Here is a 17345-nt window from a genome sequence, read left to right as displayed (position 1 = left end):
GACTGAGTCGATATTTACGACACACGATATGAATGATTGCCATATTTCTATTCACCCCCGCAGTTTTGTGCCCGTTGTTTCATTACGTTGAATTTCGCGAATGCTTGATATTGCTGCGAGCGCGCGCCCATGCAGGATGTGTTGTGTAAAACGCTCCGCAGGTCCTGTATTTGCAGATAAACAGCTGCTGCTGCTTCCGCATCGTCCGATGCCGCTCTCTTTTCCCGCTGTCAAGGCAGTACAAGAGTTCAGTCTGCATGACCCATATCCATGCGCCCAGCAAGCCGGTATCACACTGCCCCCAGCGGCCATTGAAAATTGCTACACCATTTCTTGTAAATGCCTGAATTCTCAGGCAGGTCGCTGTTTATACTAAAGGGTTGGTCCCATGCACATGTTTGTCATGCCAGACTGTGGGGGAGACTTTTGGCTTGTGGAAGACGAATGCGTGCGCGCGTGCTTTGGAAATGAATGCACGCGCTCTCAGACTTTAATAGTGTTAACTTTGCACAACCTCCAAAGCAAAATTATTATAAGAATGCGTTATTATGATCACTATAATCGAAATACGGTGCATAACAGGTTGCGATAATATAACAAGTCGGCTGTTAGGGTTTAATGTCAAATCTTAATGTGAGTTAAATATAATTTGCCATTTGCAAATATTTGCACTATTTGCACAAAGCACTATCTGTAAGGTGAATAGCTTACAAAGGAGGGAGCGGGGAAAGAAACTCGAGTGACACATGAGTTGGGTCATTTAATTTGATGATCTAGTCTACGTGCAGCAATCAACTGTATTCCACGCGTGTTGTTTTTTTAACTTCCTTCTAGCTCTCAACAGCGTGATTTCTCGGAAATCCTTTGCTACTTGCTGAAGCAAAGGATCACAGCGCATGCTCCAAACACACTGTAAAAAAGGTCAGTCCTATTAAAAGAGGACTTTCAGTCAATTCAATAATAAACCTTCAAATTGTATTTTTTTTAGTTATAACAGGGTGGTAATGCGCAAATATGCAGATATGACATTAATAAAGTAGCTACTGTAAACAACTACAAGGTTATCGTCAAATAACCAATACATTTTCAAAGGCTTGATAAACACACCTCTCACTTTTTTTTTTTACTGAGGACATTTTTTATAGCACCAAGCCTCCTGCCGGGGAATACCCGCCACTGGAGTGGCTGTGTATAAATTCTGCACACGAAGCTGTCGGTACTCACTTGTACTCAGAAAACGTTTACAAGTGGAACACTTAAAGACGAGAAGAAGCTTTTCTTAAACCAACGGGATTATTGTTGCATTTTTTTCCTCCTGGAATCACAAAGCAAATTAATCTGTAAGTATAGTGATATCAATTTAACATCCCTGCTCTATTTTTTAAAAGCTAAATGATGTTATTGGGATGATTTCTTTGAAAGAAATATGATCTATTATTACTTTAGGAGTCTGTCTTTCTCTCACGCTGTGTGTTTGAGAATGAACATTGAATTAAATAACATGCAAATAGATGCAAAGTTTTTAATGCACATTTCAAACTCGAATTTTTTAATTCTGTGACATTTTTGCCAAGCCTGTGTTGAGTTGCGCTCGTTTGCTCTAAGGAATTAAGAAACCTTTTTTAGGGGGGGAATATTCGCTTACCATTCTAGATTTTTAAACTTTTGCGCTACAGGATTAATAAAAATAACTGCATAACTGCATGAGTTATTTTTAGTTATTTTTTCTTCTTGTTCCTTCCAACCTTTCTAAACTAACGTTGACTCCTACACGTAAACACCTCCCTGAGCGCGCTGATTGCCCTGGCCATGAACTCTTCTGTCCCGCGCAGCAAAGAAGCAGTAGTAAATCTAAGCCGGGGCTGAGATGCGGGAGTTTATTTCCTTTTACCGCTGCGCTTCACACGCTGCATTACAGCATTTCTCTAAACTTTCTTCTGCTGCTGCATTTTTTTAGGCAAACATGCCAGTGTCAAGGATGAGAATGAGGCCATGGCTGGAGAAGATGATCGAATCCAATACAGTTTGGGGTCTGGCTTGGATTGACAAGGTGAGAAGCTTTCTTATCCTATTATAATACAGTGAACTGGTTCATGTAAATAGGAACTGCCTGCAAATAAGTAATGATAATTCAGAGTACAGGAATAGATATTTGGAAATCTATTTGTTGTAGGATTGATGCCTCTCCCCATGAGACAGGGAAGTGATTTCTGCAAAGCTGCACATGTTTTTATTGATGCTGAGTTGTCCCCTTGCTGTGCATACAGTATTAGCGTGTTACAAACATTGACCTGGTTTGAAGCACTAGCTTGGGATGGGTCTTAGTGTTGCAGTGTTACTTTGAGGCGTGCTATAGTTAAAGCCACTTCACAGCTATGCCTGTGGCACTTCAAACAGGTGAAAATAGGCACGATGAGGTAGCTGAACGGAAGCTTGGTTTCTGCTTGGGAGATAACACATTACATTCTCTCAGTAAGCGCAATTACCCACGATCCAACTTAATATATATAAAAATTATTATATTTCCCAGGAGAAAACAATGTTTTCCATCCCCTGGAAGCATGCAGCTCGACATGGCTGGGAGGTGGACAAAGATGCATGTCTGTTCAAAGAGTGGGCCAAACACACAGGTGAGAAAGCCTGAATAAGCCTGCCACCTGTTCAGAACAACTCTTCTTTACAGGATGAGGAAGTGTACTAAACTAGCATGTGCCAATGCATTTTACAGGGAAATATTCAGAGGGCCAAGTTTGTGACCCCAAGACATGGAAAGCCAACTTCCGCTGTGCAATGAACTCACTGCCTGACATTGAGGAGGTGAAAGACAAAAGCATTAACAAAGGCCACCAAGCTATGCGCGTCTTCAGGATGCTGCCTGCTAGTCAAAAATCTAAAGGTGAGAAAACTGACAGGAAATGAACGTTTGTTCTTTTTGGCGAATTAACATTGTGCTCAGTATCTTCAATTCATGTGCTCTACAGTCTCAGTGGTAAAGAAAGTAAGTGACCAAAATGTTTTTCTTTCCTCTGCACAGATAAACGGACTAAATCAAGGGAATCGAAGGGAAGGAAGAAGGTAAATGCTATCACTGTTACTATAGCTCTAGTGACACTTGTTTTTAAATAGCATACTCAAAATATTCCTCATTTACACTGATCTAGATACTGAATGTATAGCTTTGTAAAATAATGCTACTTCGTAGCTGTGCAGGAAACAGACATACACATATGGATTTGAATGTCTCGATTTTCATTTCAAACATCTCACTTAATTTCTCTTTGATTTGTTCTTGCAGAATTCAGTGGTTAAGATGGAAGAGAGGGAAGACAGCTACAGTGACACTCAGTCTCCCATCCCTGCACTGGTGCCAGAAAGCACACAAGAAAACAGAGTTGACAGCACAGTGCAGACAGAACAGCCAGGTGAGCAAGTTTGAAAAATCTGTACCGAAAATGTTCAGATAAACAGTGTGTTTGAATCTAAAAGTCAAAGTGTACTCAATACGTTTGTTTGCCATTTTTGCAGATTACTTCTTTCCAACTGAGGTTCCTGATTGGTCTTCAACAGTTGAGATTGGCCCTGACTCCTTCATCAACAGATTTCAGGTTTCACCTGATCACAGCTCCGGTAAGACAACAACACATAGCTCATACTTGCTAGTAAATGACTTTGGCTTAGCTTGGAATAATTCAACTTAAATAGAAACTTAAATACTCATGTTCCTTTCTGTTTTTCTCCCCTTCTCATCGCTGTGATCGTGCAGACTACGACTGTCCAGAAGATATTATTGAGGTAAGCATAACCTACAGGTCTTACCCTAGTTAGAAAGCAACATTTCATTGACAGGAATACCCATGTTTGTCTTATTCTGCTTGGTTTGGCTCATGCAATAATACCCAAAACACTAATAAGCATGTTTTGTGTTGAAAAACTAGTTGGGCCAAATATAGCCATACTCAATCCAGTGTTACTCTTTCAGATTTGCAGAAAACTGGAGAAAGAAACTTCACACTGGATGACAACAAGCAGTTTAGACGACAAGGGGTTCCTGTGCAATGAACCATGCACCAGTCCAGGGAGCCAGTGGAGTGAGTCTTCATCAGGTAAATGTTGCTAGTTGGAAGCTGTCATGTAGCTGCTGCTTAAACACCACAGTCCATGCCAGCAATTTAAGAATTTAATTGTAGAATTTAGTCAACATCAATGAATATGGTTAGATTTTGTTGTATATTACATTAGCAATCAAAATAATGCTATCAGTTTTAAGTCACATGACTTGGTTTAACTGACCTTGGATTTCGCTCTTTGTTTTGCAGTCGACGATGTAGACGACACACGGCCACAGTACACAACTCTTGCAGACATCCCAAATTCCACAGATGAATTCTGGAACAGCTTTTGCCAACAGATCCCACTTTTGCTTTAAAAAAGTAAAGGACATGACAGGACAATTCTTTTACACTGGACTTTTAAGAAGCTCCTGAAATCTTCTCCCATCAGAGCTCACCTCTCAGCTAAATCATCCCTTCGCTAGGACACCATCCCACCATCCGGACTTCTACTGTGTGTTTGATGTTTGGAAGCAGTTTGCAGAGCCACCCTCATTGCTCTCATCCCATATGTGAAGTTGTGAACAGAAGTTATAAAGCGCACTGCTGTGTAAAAGGAATTCACATGCTCAACATTGTTTATAGTTTTGGCTGGTTCAAGGCACCATGCTGCTCGTTTTTTTCTCTGTTAAGCTCAGGCATGGTAATTCCATTATCTTAAACAACCTCTGACAATTACAAGATAGTTGTCATTAACCTCATCTTGCAGATATGCTCGCACTCAGTGCTTGTGAAAGTTAGTTAATGTACAGTGTAAAAAAAAATCACATATTTTTTTTCTTTGTTTTTCCGTTATATGTACCAGTGAATTATATGCATCTTTACATCTTGTCGACAAACAGCCCAACAACAGGTGAAAGCTTTTCTATATTGTAAATAGTAATGTGTGCGCGTGTTTTTTTAATAAAATAAACAAAATATGAAACATATAAAATAATTTTTGTTTTTTCATTCCTATAGCAAGTGGTTTTAAATGGTCTCCTGTTATGAAACTGATCATTTGTAGGTCATGTTTGTGTAAAAAAACATCTATTTGTAACATCTCTTTGAGCAAGTTAATAAACTTAAATTAGAACTAGCAACAATAAACTCTAAAATATTTTGAAGAATTCTAATCACGCTGGTCTAAATGATCACAGCATGCAGTTAATGATGTATTTCTGCAATTTAAATCATTGAGCCTCAAGAGCAGAAAAAAAAGTTGTGGTATGTGGTACTGTGAATAGTTGCATCAGTTTTTTTTCTTCCTCATCTCGGGTTCCCCCGATAATCCCCAGACAGTTTGAGGAAATAGTGTCATTGCAAAATATACCCACTTGCACGCTATACATACTCTAAACTGGCTCGTTGACAAGGAGCTGTTACTGCAGGAGACCCCACAAATGGGATTCTTTACTTTTATCTCGTGTATGTTTTCAGGTTAGTCCAGACTGTTGAAGTAGACTCGTCAAACATCCTTAGAGATGAAAACGAGATAATAGCCATGCTTTTCTTTGGGACCTGAAAAGCCTTGCTTTACAGTAAATCATGTGACTTCATTTGAGGCAGGTGAAGGGTTTTCAATGAGAAAGCTCATTTGTTTAAACATAAAAACTATGGAATAAGCTTTGAAGTGTTTACGTTTTAAATTAAAAATTACTTTCAAATGTACACTTAATGTGTTCAAACTTTTTTTGTAGTCATTGACTTTTCTGTGGATAACAATGAGATTTTCTCAGCTCCTGCTTTCAATCCAGTTTCCAGATTTAATAGAGGTTATGTAGGTTATGTCAAAGGGAAAAAAGAGTAATTTAGTCTTTATGTGTATTGTAAATTACTTCATGTCATTTATTATGTGCATACGTTTTTTTTAATATATAAATAATGCTTTGATCTTTTTTCTTGATGAAGGCTCTTGTGACGTGATTACTCTCTTTTCCCGAGGCACAACGAACACAAAAGGAATTCAAAACATTGTGTTTACAGCTTAAGCATCAATAATCACGCCTTTCAAATGATTCACTGAGGTTTCATCCAAACAACTGAAGGAATACCTGCACAATTATTCACTTTTCAGCAGAGAGGCAGAGACAGCTATATCCACAAACAGCATCTCACAAGTCACAATATGAAAAACTGAATCTCACAAGACTCCAGTATGTGTTTTTATTCCACTTTATTACAAAAAATGTATAAATGAACATTTATGTTAACACTCACCTGCTTCTAATGTGCAATCAATTAGAAACAATTACAGGTGATTCCAAAATCTACAGTTATCTTAAAAGCTTCTGACAGTTTTTCCAGAATGTACCCCACCTCTCACCCTGTGACAGCTGCTATGGCCTCCAACGTGCTGATAAACGTATAAAAGTGTAGTTCAATGGGAGTTCGGAAATACAACAATGTTTCCTTAGTCCTTTGAAATCAAACACCTGTAAAAATGACCTGCAGCTGTTAGTGCAGTTACCGACATTAATGACTAGATAAAGTATAGGAAATTATAATATAGTATAATATAATAAAAAAAGCACAAAATAACTTTATGTAGTGATGCTGTCCAAAACATAGTAGAAGAACATGATTGTTAATTTTTTTTAAATTTGTCATTTTTAAAATTGTCATTTTAAAAAAAATGGCTACACGCGAGGTGTCACGCAACAACTCGACTACATAATAAACAAATAATCATTAACTAATCCAAAAGAGGTCAGGTTGATGACACCCCCCGATGACAGCTGCTCATGCATAACACCTTTTGTTCGGTTTACGATGTTGTAGTTCATGACTTTTTGCGAGTACGAAGTCCCGCGACAATACGGCATCAGCAGCAGAAGTTTAAACACATCGTGTTTTAAACAGTCAAAAGCTACACCATGAAGATACAAAGAGGGTGTGCGAGCTTCTGTGGTTTCAAACCCGAGACTGGAATACCATCTGGGAAATAAACCACACACACACATACACGCAAAAAAAGATGTGAAACTATAAGCACAGACTGCAGACTTCATTTTTCTGTATGTTGAAATGAACATATATTTTTCTAGACATGTCTTTGTCTGTTTCCTTCTTTGCTGAAGGCATAGTTCCTTTGTCGATAGACAACCATCAGACTCTGTCCTTCCTTTGTCTGATCTTCGATGTAGAGGTGAACCATGCCAGGGCTACTTTTGATCCACTGAAGATCATCCTTTGAAAAACACCAAGACCAAAACAAAACAAAGAAAACGAACAAACAAAAAGGGGGAGAGAGAGAACAAAGAATAATGATTAAATACAATTCCAGCTTATCTTAAGGCAAACGTCCAACATAAATGGCATACATTGACTCTATTTAACTTAATGTATAAACACCGACAACACAAAGAATCTTTTCCATGTTGCCAGTTATGTCATGCAGGCACTATTCATGTTAAATCATGTCCACGTGAATTTAACTGGTGTCGTTGTGTTCAGTCTCTAAATGATGAAAAGATGATTTGAACCAGCAGGAATAGCAAAAAAGAAATAATGGCATCTGCTTAGTACCAACATAAACCTTGTAATGGCAAAACAAACACTTAGAGGTCAAAGATGGCGCAATGACAAGTCAAGGCAAATAAGAAAAAGCATTTAGCAAGAGGCAGATATGGTGTAAGTAATGCGTTGTTATGCATTTGAACCTAGATTTTCTGCTGGGACTCCTGACACTATTAGCTCCCCGGTACAACAAGGAACAGTATCTATGTTGCATTCAGTCCAATTTACACAAGCTGGTAAGCTAAATTGCCTTTGCAATTAGTTAGCATTTAACCAACAAACGTCAGGGTGACTGGTTATATAAGATTTGTACCCTTTTTATTCAGGTTTCCTACCCACAAAATTTCCAGTTTCGGTGCAGACACATAATTTAAGGAATCACTTTATAATGTATCAAGAACTGAAAGGTTTCAGTAAGAAAGTGGTGAATCTAATGCTGATTATACAGGCAAAAAGTTACACATTATTACAGTGTAGAGACCTGTTTAGAGTGGACTAATTATCATTAGTTGAATATTATTTCCAAACTGTGAATGTACCAAATATTCTTTTATTTATTTACAATTTGGTAAACTGAGCTGAATAGGTGCTGATTTTATCAGGACACCCATGCTGAACATCAAGTTTGCTGCTTTCGAAGCACACAAACAAGACGCACTACCTTCTAACAAACGCAAACCTACACCACAGCAGCTCACTCTCTGGGCAGTATTTACTTTTAAGGGGATTTATTTGTATTTTCTATATATTATTTTGTCCCCTTTGTTCTTTTAAAACACATTTTAACAAAGTGTAAAGTGTTTATTTGTTATTTGACTGGTTGAAACCCATTTCATATATACTAGACATAATTTGAGCATAATTATTTTTTTTATTTATGCAGATAGAGTATGTGTGAAGCATACATTGCATTGTTTGGTAACATTTGTTTAAATGATTAGTAATAAATATGAAGTGAAAAAAGTTTGGAACATGTTTATTTTGTTTAAAATATATACTTATTCAGGAACATTGTACATGCATTAGTTAAACGGTTATAACATTCTTTTGGAAGGATGTTGCTGCTTCATTTCACAAACCCTGCGTATCTCTGTTAACATGAGCGTCTATCTCTACATCTCGGGTATATCCCGGAAAGTACGGGTAAATATGAAGCTTATCTTCTGAAAGTCATGTTGGCTTTTTACTAACATAATTAAATATCAGCAAATGACTTAATCGATCTCTCTACAAAAATATTTGGGTGAAAGGCAATGGAAAAAAATGGCGTTCTTATCTTGCCAGTATGACAGATCATTAACGACTCTTACTTGTTATATACGAGCGTAACTACATAATTCACTTCGTGCTATCGCAACACATGACCTCTTGTTTGTTCTGCTAGTTCTTATATACTTTGTTTACGTAATAAAAGTGGAAAATGTAAAACTTTCTGTCAATTGTTGACCAAAACATCATGTTGACCTTGATGATCTTGTTGAATATAAGACAAATCTTAATGGATTGTTAACATGACCCCAGTCTAAACATAGATTTACCAGAATTAATTGAAAGTGCATCGTGCATACAAAGAGGAAAAAAACAGTAGTGAATCACCAGGTGGGAAGGTTGTGCATTTTTAGTTTAGTTGTGATTTTGTCTAAAGCATGCGGTTCTCTTTATTGTCTGCAGTTCTTAAATAAATGCTTTTTCTCTTTGTTATCCCTTTAGAAAAGCTTAAATATGTCACAGAAGCACAGTCAGTTTCAATAAAATGTTGATACCACTGACTGTCAAGGGTATGGAAGCTTGTTTCTGCCACTGAAAAACATTTTTTCAATACATAAGACCAAATTAAGCTTATTATGTCAAAATTTTGACGTCTGAGAAAATGACTCAAAATTGAAGAGCTAACTTGAAATTTTTGTGATCTAACCTTAAATTTTGACACACGTTTGGCAAAAATGCTTTTATTCAAGACAACTCTAGAAGCACCAGATGGCAGATATTTTAATTAGTTAATTTAATTGGTTTAATTTTAACAATTTTAGGAGCACTGTGGCACAGTGATGATTCAGACCAGTGAAAGGCAGCTGAAGGAGAAGTGATGGTTTTGACATAACGCTGAAAAAAATTGCTTGTGACTGTTCGAATGAATGTGTGGAATCATTGGATAAATATGAGAGTTCAGGAGAAACTTCAGCCTAATCTAAAACCTGGCTGATTTATTACAAAGTATATAAAGTCTGTGTGTAAAAAGTGACCAATAAGATGTGCAAAAAATGAACACAATTCATGTTTCGCTTCTGTTTTAAGCTGCACAAATGTAGATAAAGTTAATACAACATTAATCTAACATACATCAGATTGAGGCCACAAACTCTGTCTGTTGAAAAAAGCAAACTGGTGCCATGGCTGGCTGTAATACCCTAAAATTTCAGGCGATGACTCACTGGCAACCATAAGAGCCACATCAGGTGCAAAATAAGATAAATAAGCTCTTTGGTCCACCTTTGGAGAGCACATTGGAAATGTGCTTGCCAAGAGAAAATGGTTTGTGTTGGGATGTTAAAAAAAAGATAAACACTAAAATGTGCTTAAAATTCCGATCACGTGCTAAAGAAATATAGGCGTTAACACTGTCCCACGGCCAGGAAAGGGTGTAGCACTCAGGGAGGGATGCAGACGATGCAAAACTGTTCCTCCCTACATAGATGACACGGCCATGAAGAGATCTAACATGCAAAAACCGCAAGAGAGGGCCGAGGGGGGAGGGGACTGTATGTGTTGGTAATACACTTGGTGAATCTCTGGTGCTTTCCACCTAACAAGTATAACCATTAGACTTGTTTTGTGCTAATTTTAATGATGCTTCATCCTGAACCACTTTTGAGTGAAGCTCAACCAAAGTTGTTTTTTCTCTTTTCTTTCTTTCTTTTTTTTTAACGACACAGATGTGTTTGTGAAGTTACTTCCTCAAAGCACTTGTAGACACATGCATACCACAATAACCAGCAGGGTAAAATCAAGCTGGCTTGGCATTTCCCTAGGATTTTCAGTCTTGTGACAAAGACTAATATCACTCAAACATTAACAGTTATTAATATTACAGCGAAGCAGCAGTTGTTGTGAAATCAATAAAAATAAACCAATTCTTAGCAGGTTCTAATATGATTTAACTGAAACCTCAGATGAACTAAAAAGCATGCAGCATAACATGCTGTCATGCCAAAATGCAGAAGCAGTGTGTGAAAAACTAGAACTGTAGAACCAAAGAGGGCAAGTTGCAGCCCGGTGCTGCTAGTCAAATGCGCTTGATTAATTAATTAAAGTTGTGGCATTTTGCTGGTCTGGAGTATTCAGGTGTGTTTCAAGATATCAAAAAGGAAAGACGTCAATGTTTAAGTTTGTGACAGTTAATTTAACAAAGGCTGAACAAGTATGGCTTGTTTGGAAAGGCTGCCAGGCGAAACCGCCTTATCTGAAAAAAGAACCTGGGAGCACAGCTGAAGTTTGCAAAGCTGCATCTGAACAAACGTTTTTTGGATAGATGAGACCAACGTGGAGATGTTTGGCGCTAATGTACAGTGCCACAGTTAGAAAATACAAAGCTTATCAGCAGAAAAACACTTCATAGCACACTTCACGAGGGGTGATAATTTGGGTTTGGTTTGCAGCCACAGAAATTGGCCACGTTGCAGTCCGTGATTCTGTAGGCAAATGTTAGGCAAACAGCAAAAGTCTGGCCGAAAACTCGGTCATAAAACAGGAAAATGGTCCCAAGCACATCATCAAATCCACAATGTGAGAGATGAGAAAGAAAATAATCAAGATGTTGCATTGCTTCAGGTAAAATTCAGACGTTGGTTGGACTGCAATGCTGCGGTGGGACGTTAAGAGAGTTTGCCTGCAAATCTTAATCAACTGAAGAACGCTGTAGAGAAGAGCGGGCCAAAATTCTTCCATAATGATGTGAAACACTGATAGAGTCGCACCGAGTAGCTAAAATTTTTTCTACCAGCTACTGAACCATGTGCTGTGCTTAGTTTTCCACACACTGCGTCTGCACATTGGCTTCGCTGTTGTGAAACAATGGCATGATGTAATATGTCTTGTTGTTAATCTGAGTTTGTATTTAATATTATTTAAATTTGGTAAGGACCTGATGAATTTTTACGGTCTCCTGATTGACTCCTGAATTTAAAAGGGTGTCCATTCTTTTTACTATGACTGTATAGTAAGAGTAAAAGCCAGATATTTTGAATTAGTTTCACAAGTACAGTAGAAAATAGAATACGTAATATTCTAATTTTAGAAAATTTAATGTTATGGCAATAATGAACACAAGGAAACGCAAACACAGGAAGTCCCATTGCACAAGCATGACAACTCACTGTCTGATAGTGAATTATATGAAACAATTATTTATCTCCAGGTTTACTTCATTGCAGCAAATTCTCCAAGATTTTTTAGTGGTCGATAAACAAACTCTAGCTGTCCCAGCTCAAAGTTTTTAGGAGACCGTCTTGCATATAGGGTTCGTAAAAAAAGCAAATAAGAGACACAATTATCCATGTTTCAGAAGGATATACGACGACAGCGTGCAGAAACTTGTTTTGTCATCTATAACCCGTTGTGAGGAATTTAGGCAATGTTTGATCATTATCTCTTTTTCTCTCACTGATTACTGCTTTTCCAGTTTTGTAGTGTTCATATTCTTATGAATATAGATAAATATATGTGTGACGTTTTGTCTTTCTTTTCAATAATCTGCTTAATACACATAAAAATAAGTAAATAGAAAGATTGGCAAAATGTTTTTTTAGGCTCAGGATGGAAGACAATCTGAAAAATATTTCCTAATTAATGCCAGAATCTGTGCTGTACCACTCACTCACACACCGAGGCTCAGAAAGCTTGTGGTGTATTTGAGTAAAATGAGACCAGGAAATAAATGATCTTATTCTGCTTAAAAGACTTTTATGATGGTCAAGATGGTTTGACCACAAGTCGAGTGCAAACATTGTAGGTTATGCAGGTTATTGACATTTTCCTAGTACTTTTCCCTGTGGGTGTGGGTGAACTCAGTAATATCCTCCCAACCAAATTCATAACTTGGAGGCACATATACGTTTTTTCACCACCGCTCATAACATAAAGCTGCAAACTGGAGCAGATAAATGAAGCCAATGTAGACTTAGTCAAAATCACAGCTGCTCAGATGGTCATTTGAAGCTCGCTCTAAAAATAACCCACCCTTATGTTAAAACTTAATAGGAGCAGAATAGAACTTTTAATAAATATTTACACCGGCCATAGAGACTAAAACATTTTTTTATGTTTAATCACTATAGCCCTACAGGTGGTGAATGCTTATATAAATTACATAAATTGTAGTGGTGTTTTAAATTATGGATACAGAGCAAATATAAAACCTGCAGATTTTTGATGTGGCCCTTGAGGCCTGGCGTTCCCCATCCCTGGCGTAACTACTGGGGGTGCACTAGACTCCTTGTTTAAGTATCATGCCAGATACCATGAATCAAAGCGTGAATTATTGATGCTTGTAATGTTGGTGCCTTTAAGAGCATTTCTACTTCTTATTTTTTAAAAATAAATGGCTTGAGGTGAGATTTTTTTGTGCTGAATGAACTACCATTCTTTAAAGACATGCTAAAACGTATTTGTTCCATTCAACAGTTTGGGTGAACATCCATTAGGTGATGACTGTCTACACAGCTGATGGTAAATACATTATAATGATAAGGAACCCCCATAATGTCACTAACTGAATTATATTTTCTGGATTACATTTGCATGACCTCACAGAAAAATTACTAAAAGAAATTTAAAACTCATTCTTATCAACAGATCAACCAGTGCTGCTGAATGTGCCACTGAACCAACTGTTGTGGCTGCTTAGACAGCTAAAAGTCTACACTGTTACAGAGAGAAATAACATTATAGAAGCATGTTCACAAGCTTTGTCCATGGCCACTCTCAGAGCTGTGATTACATCAAACCATACAGATGCACCTAACAGCTCTGACTGTTTTGATTGTGGGTGTGACCCAGCAGCTAAACAGTGTAACACTGACTGCATGTAGCAGTTGTGTGGGTGCACTGCTGGCTGAGTGTAATACAATATGTTGTTTACACTGATAAAACGGCATGTGAAATTTATTGCAAAGGATGCAGAAATAATCCAGAATAAACCTCCAAACTATGGCCTTTTGTGGGCTCTGTAGAATTATACTACACAAAAACAGCATTAGCATTACTAATACTACAGTTTAAGCCATCTTGTGTTGGTTTCCTTTGATTGCACAATACAGCCTTTTCCATAATTCTCGTATTCTGGTTCCAAATTTATCAAAAGATAAATAAAATAATTCCTAATAAAAAAAAACAAACAAAGAGCAAATCATAAGTAAATAGGGCTTGACTGTATCAACAGGAGGTAAAGTGCTGCAGTGTTTGCAGCTTTTTATACTCCACCTATTAAGTCACTCTTTGCCCTGTGTTTGTTACTTTCTAACAGGAAACTGCGTCATTCAACAGTCAGTCAGCTTTCTTCCCTCACCGTCTAGGTTGAATGTCTTAGTTTTCATTTTTTGTTTTTTTTTTTCCAATTCTCATTACACCGTGCCTCTGAAAATCTGCTGTTGGAGCTATTCAGACATGTAATGATGAGCTCCATGCATATTTTGCTTAATTAACTGCCCCAGTTCTGTTATCTTTTCTTTCAAATCATCAGCCGTGATTCATATGAAAGACATAGTGATTTGACTCACAGACATAATACGGAGTTTCTGTAAAGGACGAATGTTTTGAACATTCTTTGCGTCAAACAACCCACACCGTACACAAAAGAATTTGCAGAGTTGCCTCAGGGAAAAGTCATGTGTTTTTTCTCATAATCTGGATCAAGTTGTTACGTAAAAAATTGTCAAGTTTTGTATTCACATAATCACGCCGCAATAGAGCTTCTTTTCATTGTGAGAATTAGGTTACTGTAGCCGTTGAGGAAGTCCAACATTAGCATCTGCGGTTGCTGCACAGTTGTTATTTGATCCCCCTCTCAGCAGTGTAGATTCTCACCAGAAAACATAATGTTTGGTCTCATAAACACTACTGTAACTGCTGTAAAATCACCAGCATGCTTTGCATGCCTTTGCAGAAAATAGAGGTTGCATGTTGCAGATAGATGAATTCTACTTCTGTATTGCTTTGATTTAAAATGACAGTGATTTTGTACAAATAGCTACATACATGTACACTCAATAGTGATTAGCCTACTAATGAAATCATTCACTTGCGTTTTACTCCACCCTGTACTGTGCATGTTCTGCATTATAAAAAAAGGCGCCAGATTAGAATGAGTTATAAGTTTATTTATTTAAACCAGGAAGTGAAACTCCTGAGAGCAAGAATCTATCTTGCACGTGTTCCACTATGGGAAGAACAGGCAAAAAGCACGAAAGTTTTAAAATCATGACCCTTTTGCTGTTATGCAACAGTGTTGATCATGACCCACCTTACTGCCAGTGTGCACAGAATTTGCCCTTGTTAATCACATTTTTAGAAATATTAGAAATAATAAATGAACTTTTAACTAAACAGGGGTGTGGTACTCCTGGATTAATTAAATCTTTAGTACCTGAAGCCTGAAGACAAAAGGAGAAAAGCCAAACATCTGTAACACGGAACGAACCAGAGCGGGTGGATTTTCAGGTTTGACGATGTCAGCTTGTGCGGTTTAAAGTCAGGATTAAGCTCTCTGGTGGAACGAATGCGTAACATGCATACCAGCCCGAAGAGAAAACACAAATGGATGATGGTAGAACCGTCATAAAAGCTGAAATGATTGACATGGCATTTGCAATTAAAGGTGTTCTTGCATGAGTTCAGTTACTTTGGCAGAAATTGAATTCCCCAACAACGACAAAGTGTTTCTTGGGAACAAACTGCTCTTATTAATGTGCAAATGTAAAAATGTAGGTCACTGATGCTTTAAACTAGAACACACTCGTTACACAAGTGGCTTTGTTTCTTTAACAAAAAAGATGCAAATTAAAAGAAATAGTCATCGCTGATCAGACATCTTGAGCTACAGGCTGGACTGTGTGCCAGTGTAGTGTCTGATTTTTAAAAGGCCGTCACCTCTCGCTCCCAGTCGGTGTCTTTTCAATTTGGGTTTCAACTCTTAGTAAGACTTTGAAGCCAACAAAAGAAACAAGTTTTCAGCAGTTAAGCATTAGTTTCACAGTGAGTCAAACTGGAAGGCTCTGCTGTCTCATTACATGATACTGAAAAGTCACACACATTCCAAAACAATCACCACTCATACTTGGAGTATCCTCTGGAAACATTTGCTCCACCTAATTTTTGTATGAAACCAGTGAAACAAGATGCAGGACTAAAATAATTTTAAGGTGCTCGATTTCAGCTCTATGTAGGCTTTGGAGTGTTTGTTACATTAACCCAAACAAACCATATTCTCTGCAGCAGAACTGCTTACAACACATAATCTAGAAGACAATTTGGAGGAACTATATTGACATAACTTCTGTATCCCAGCACTCGTTTGGCAGAAGTTGTTACTTTCATTCTGAGCAGCTGAAAACAATAGCAGGAAGCAGAAGGAGTAGATGGCCAACTGGTGGGCTTATCGTTGTGATCCATGCTCCATGTTTTAACATCCGCTCCTAGAAAATAGCTTGGTAGAATAGATTTTGTTTTCATCATGCACTGGATTAAGATTATTTTTTAGATGATTTAATGTTCTGGTGTTGGATTAGAGAAATCAGAGCTAAAAGGTATTTCCTGACACTTTCGGGACACAGAGCTAATAAAAACTGAGCGTGTGTAGTTATGGAAGTATAATCCCCATTTGGCGTCACTGGGTTAAGAATGGACTTGAGTTGATCCTAACCGTTTATGTATATAGACTACTTTGGCTGCTCATTACCATAAACATCTAATCAGCTAATCACATAGCAACAGCTGTTTGCCCATTGCAATGCGCATGTAGACATTGTAAAGATTGGGATCTAGTGGGTTTTTCTCACACAACCGTCTCTCCAGTTGAATGGTCCAAAAAAGAGAACATACTCAGTGAATGTCAGAGGTCAAAGGTGAGAGGATAATGACCAGACTGCTTCACATTGAAAGGAAGGCAACAGTCACTCAATTAAACACTCATCACAACCAACCTATGCATTGGAGCACAGGTGTCCTGCAGGTTTTAGATGCGTCCTTAATCCAACACAGCTGATGAACTCCTCAACATGTCTTGAAGTTCTTCAGATGCCTGGCAGTGAACTAATCATATGATTCAGGTGTGTCGACCCAGGGTGAGATCTAAAACCTGGAGTTCGACACCCCTGCAATAGAGCAACACCAAACCTTTATACAGATTTGTTACAGCAGCAGAAGACCACACTGTGTGGATCTCCTGTCAGTTAAGAGCAGAAATCTGAGGCTACAATTCATGCAGGGTCGCCAAAATTTCAAAACAATTCATGAAAATGTGTCTGATGAATCCAGATTTGTCTGCAACATTGGGCTGGTAGGGTCAGAACTTAAACTACGAAAGCATGGATTGTCCTGTCTTGTATCAGTGGTTTGCGCTGCTTTGTGATGGCACAAAGCTCATAATCATCTCAAACAGTTTTTTTGAACATGATGTTCCCTGGCATTCAAATAGCCTCATCAGATCTCAGTCCAATAAAACACCTTTGGGAGTGGTGGACCAGG

At 37.9% G+C, this 17345-nt stretch overlaps 1 protein-coding gene across 1 annotated transcript; it reads left to right on the top strand.

Moving 5' to 3' along the window:
* The first annotated feature begins 1212 nt into the window (after positions 1–1212).
* irf1b (interferon regulatory factor 1b) lies at positions 1213–5162 on the top strand. Its single transcript, XM_085421088.1, has 10 exons — positions 1213–1340; positions 1958–2050; positions 2531–2630; positions 2729–2896; positions 3035–3075; positions 3296–3422; positions 3526–3627; positions 3764–3792; positions 3980–4103; positions 4317–5162. Exons 2-10 carry the CDS (start codon positions 1964–1966, stop codon positions 4424–4426), a joined length of 888 nt encoding a protein of 295 aa, XP_085277214.1. The 5' UTR covers positions 1213–1340; positions 1958–1963; the 3' UTR covers positions 4427–5162.
* Positions 5163–17345: the final 12183 nt, after the last annotated feature.

The sequence above is a fragment of the Rhamphochromis longiceps genome, linkage group LG10, assembly GCF_057381845.1.
Source record: "Rhamphochromis longiceps isolate RC_006_pf linkage group LG10, R_longiceps_female_GT1.1, whole genome shotgun sequence".
Classification (NCBI taxonomy): domain Eukaryota; kingdom Metazoa; phylum Chordata; class Actinopteri; order Cichliformes; family Cichlidae; genus Rhamphochromis; species Rhamphochromis longiceps.
The sequence above is the reverse complement of the archived record's forward strand: the minus strand, read 5'-3'. Positions and strand labels throughout refer to the sequence as shown.

Excerpts from the sequence above, each read along its gene's own strand:
- irf1b (XM_085421088.1), top strand. The coding sequence starts at position 1,964 with ATGCCAGTGTCAAGGATGAGAATGAGGCCATGGCTGGAGAAGATGATC. Across the intron at positions 2,631-2,728 it reads AGAGTGGGCCAAACACACAG|GGAAATATTCAGAGGGCCAA; the intron begins GTGAGAAAGCCT and ends TGCATTTTACAG. Across the intron at positions 3,793-3,979 it reads GTCCAGAAGATATTATTGAG|ATTTGCAGAAAACTGGAGAA; the intron begins GTAAGCATAACC and ends TTACTCTTTCAG.